The 2,904-nt window shown below is 44.4% G+C and overlaps 1 protein-coding gene across 3 annotated transcripts in view; it reads right to left on the bottom strand.

Moving 5' to 3' along the window:
- Nucleotides 1–364: 364 nt before the first annotated feature.
- Nucleotides 365–2,904, bottom strand: part of LOC106583669 (transcription factor SPT20 homolog) — a 36,364-nt gene continuing 33,824 nt past the window's right edge. For all 3 annotated transcript variants that reach the window (XM_082974827.1, XM_082974826.1, XM_082974825.1), the window contains one exon: nt 365–1,078. In XM_082974827.1, the coding sequence (XP_082830953.1) occupies nt 972–1,078 (107 nt within the window). In that variant the 3' untranslated portion in view covers nt 365–971. The remainder of the gene's footprint in view (nt 1,079–2,904) is intronic.

The raw sequence follows: 2,904 nt of genomic DNA on the forward strand, positions 1-2,904 counted from the left end.
GTTGTGTCTATATGCTAAACTCTCGTCTTTTCCAGGTGGTACATCATTATCGGGTGAGAAGCTTCAGGACTGTATCAGCCGGGCCACGACGAGACACCGAGAGATCTGCAAACTCATCGACATAGTCCTATAGAGCGTCAAGACACCCAAATAAACACACTTTTTTTTTTCTTTAAAAGTTGTATTTTCATGTCAATATATATATATATATATATATATAAAACTGCGGAAAAAAAATACCATTTAATTTCTGCCTCAGTGTCCCAGAAATGTCACATGATTTCTCATAGGAATATACTCTTCTTAATCCCGCCCCCTTCCACCCCTACAAGGAAGTGCCTTAGTATAAAATGTGCCATATAAAATTGCACTCAGCATTGCATGCTGGGAAAACGAGTCTTCTTGCGATAGCATCATCTTATTAGATGCCAGTGCCCTTGTCAAAAAGTAAAGGGATAGGGTGGCATTTCAGACACACCCAGAACCAGGAGTCTCTGCCGTCCCCGTGTCCATCCAGGAGTCTGAGTCGACGCCGCCATATGAGGATGAAACAGGACAGCAGGAAGAACCGTCTCCGTTTTCATCATAGGTTGTCAGGACGTGGTCGGCACGCCAACCAAACAGTCATTATTACATCATCTCACAGCAACAAAACGTTTTTTTTTTTTGTTGCCTAAAGTCTCCTAAATGAGACGGGGGTAGGAGTACTCTATAGAGACGTATTGGGGGGGTAGGAGTACTCTATAGAGACGTATGGGGGGGGTAGGAGTACTCTATAGAGAAGTATCTGGGTGGGGGGGGTAGGAGTACTCTATAGAGACGTATGGGGGGGGTAGGAGTACTCTATAGAGACGTATTGGGGGGGGGGGGGTCATGATTTGGGGAGGGGCTGCGGCGTGCTCCTCTTGGTTGGCTGGGGAGAGGGGGGTCATCATGATTTGGGGAGGGGCTGTGGCGTGCTCCTCTTGCTCTTACTTCTTGGTTGGCTGGCGGTATGTAGCCGTGGCGATGCCTCCTGAGGGCCCGCCCCCCCCATAGCCATTTGCTGCTGCTGCATTTGGTGGTGCAAGAATTGCAACTGAGGGAGAGAGAGAGGAAATAAATTACTGTAATTTACCATGCCAAGGCAGAAACCAGCTGGCCAAAGCAGGTTACTGTAATTTACCATGCCAAGGCAGAAACCAGCTGGCCAAAGCAGGTTACTGTAATTTACCATGCCAAGGCAGAAACCAGCTGGCCAAAGCAGGTTACTGTAATTTACCATGCCAAGGCAGAAACCAGCTGGCCAAAGCAGGTTACTGTAATTTACCATGCCAAGGCGGAAACCAGCTGGCCAAAGCAGGTTACTGTAATTTACCATGCCAAGGCGGAAACCAGCTGGCCAAAGCAGGTTACTGTAATTTACCATGCCAAGGCAGAAACCAGCTGGCCAAAGCAGGTTACTGTAATTTACCATGCCAAGGCAGAAACCAGCTGGCCAAAGCAGGTTACTGTAATTTACCATGCCAAGGCAGAAACCAGCTGGCCAAAGCAGGTTACTGTAATTTCCTGCCATCCTGTAATTTAAAGGTTAGCCTAATTTCAGTTGTGACAAAACAAACAAGTCCAGTGTAGAGAATCACTGTACCATATAAACTGCTGTGAAAAATATTTTGAAAAGCTGAAAGTAAAAGACGGAAAAACTCAACTTAAACACGGGAAGCATAGAAATAACCCACAACGAACAGATCTACTGCTTCTTAGACCTGCGTTCAATGAGAAGGACAGATCTATAACTCGTATTTCTATGTGAACTTGATCAGGTCGCCCCAAAAAGTGACATATTGCAGCTTTAACATTTCAAGGCAACGTAACATGAACATGACATTCTGAATTATTACCATATGGACGGGTTGGTTGTTTAGCAACAAAACTAACGGGTTGGTTGTTTAGCAACAAAACTAACGGGTTGGTTGTTTAGCAACAAAACTAACGGGTTGGTTGTTTAGCAACAAAACTAACGGGTTGGTTGTTTAGCAACAAAACTGACGGGTTGGTTGTTTAGCAACAAAACTGACGGGTTGGTTGTTTAGCAACAAAACTGACGGGTTGGTTGTTTAGCAACAAAACTGACGGGTTGGTTGTTTAGCAACAAAACTGACGGGTTGGTTGTTTAGCAACAAAACTGACGGGTTGGTTGTTTAGCAACAAAACTGACGGGTTGGTTGTTTAGCAACAAAACTGACGGGTTGGTTGTTTAGCAACAAAACTGACGGGTTGGTTGTTTAGCAACAAAACTGACGGGTTGGTTGTTTAGCAACAAAACCGACGGGTTGGTTGTTTAGCAACAAAACCGACGGGTTGGTTGTTTAGCAACAAAACCGACGGGTTGGTTGTTTAGCAACAAAACCGACGGGTTGGTTGTTTAGCAACAAAACCGACGGGTTGGTTGTTTAGCAACAAAACCGACGGGTTGGTTGTTTAGCAACAAAACTGACGGGTTGGTTGTTTAGCAACAAAACTGACGGGTTGGTTGTTTAGCAACAAAACTGATGGTAAACTATACTTAAGTCTCCAAATGTTTACTGAAAACATAAAAACACTTTCTCAATGAGCGCTTGTTGTCTCTCAAATTATCATTACAGTTGCTGGTTAGATAGATATTTTTTTGGCTGCTGTATTACCATAGACATGACATGAGTCAAAACACCTCAAAACAAGACATGGTATTTATAACAAGATACAACAAGCTGAAACGAGCCATCTATGATTCCCCACATGGCAGCTTCTTGTCATCGTTGCTAACTATCATAACACAAGGCTTACGGCCGGCCCCATCAATGCTACGGCATCATTTGTGTCGTCGTTGGAGATATGTGTAACTTCCACGTTGTGAGTTTGTGACTGATGGAAGGTCCAGGGAAA

The sequence above is a fragment of the Salmo salar genome, chromosome 04 (assembly GCF_965601325.2).
Source record: "Salmo salar chromosome 04, fSalSal1, whole genome shotgun sequence".
NCBI classification, from domain to species: Eukaryota; Metazoa; Chordata; class Actinopteri; order Salmoniformes; family Salmonidae; genus Salmo; species Salmo salar.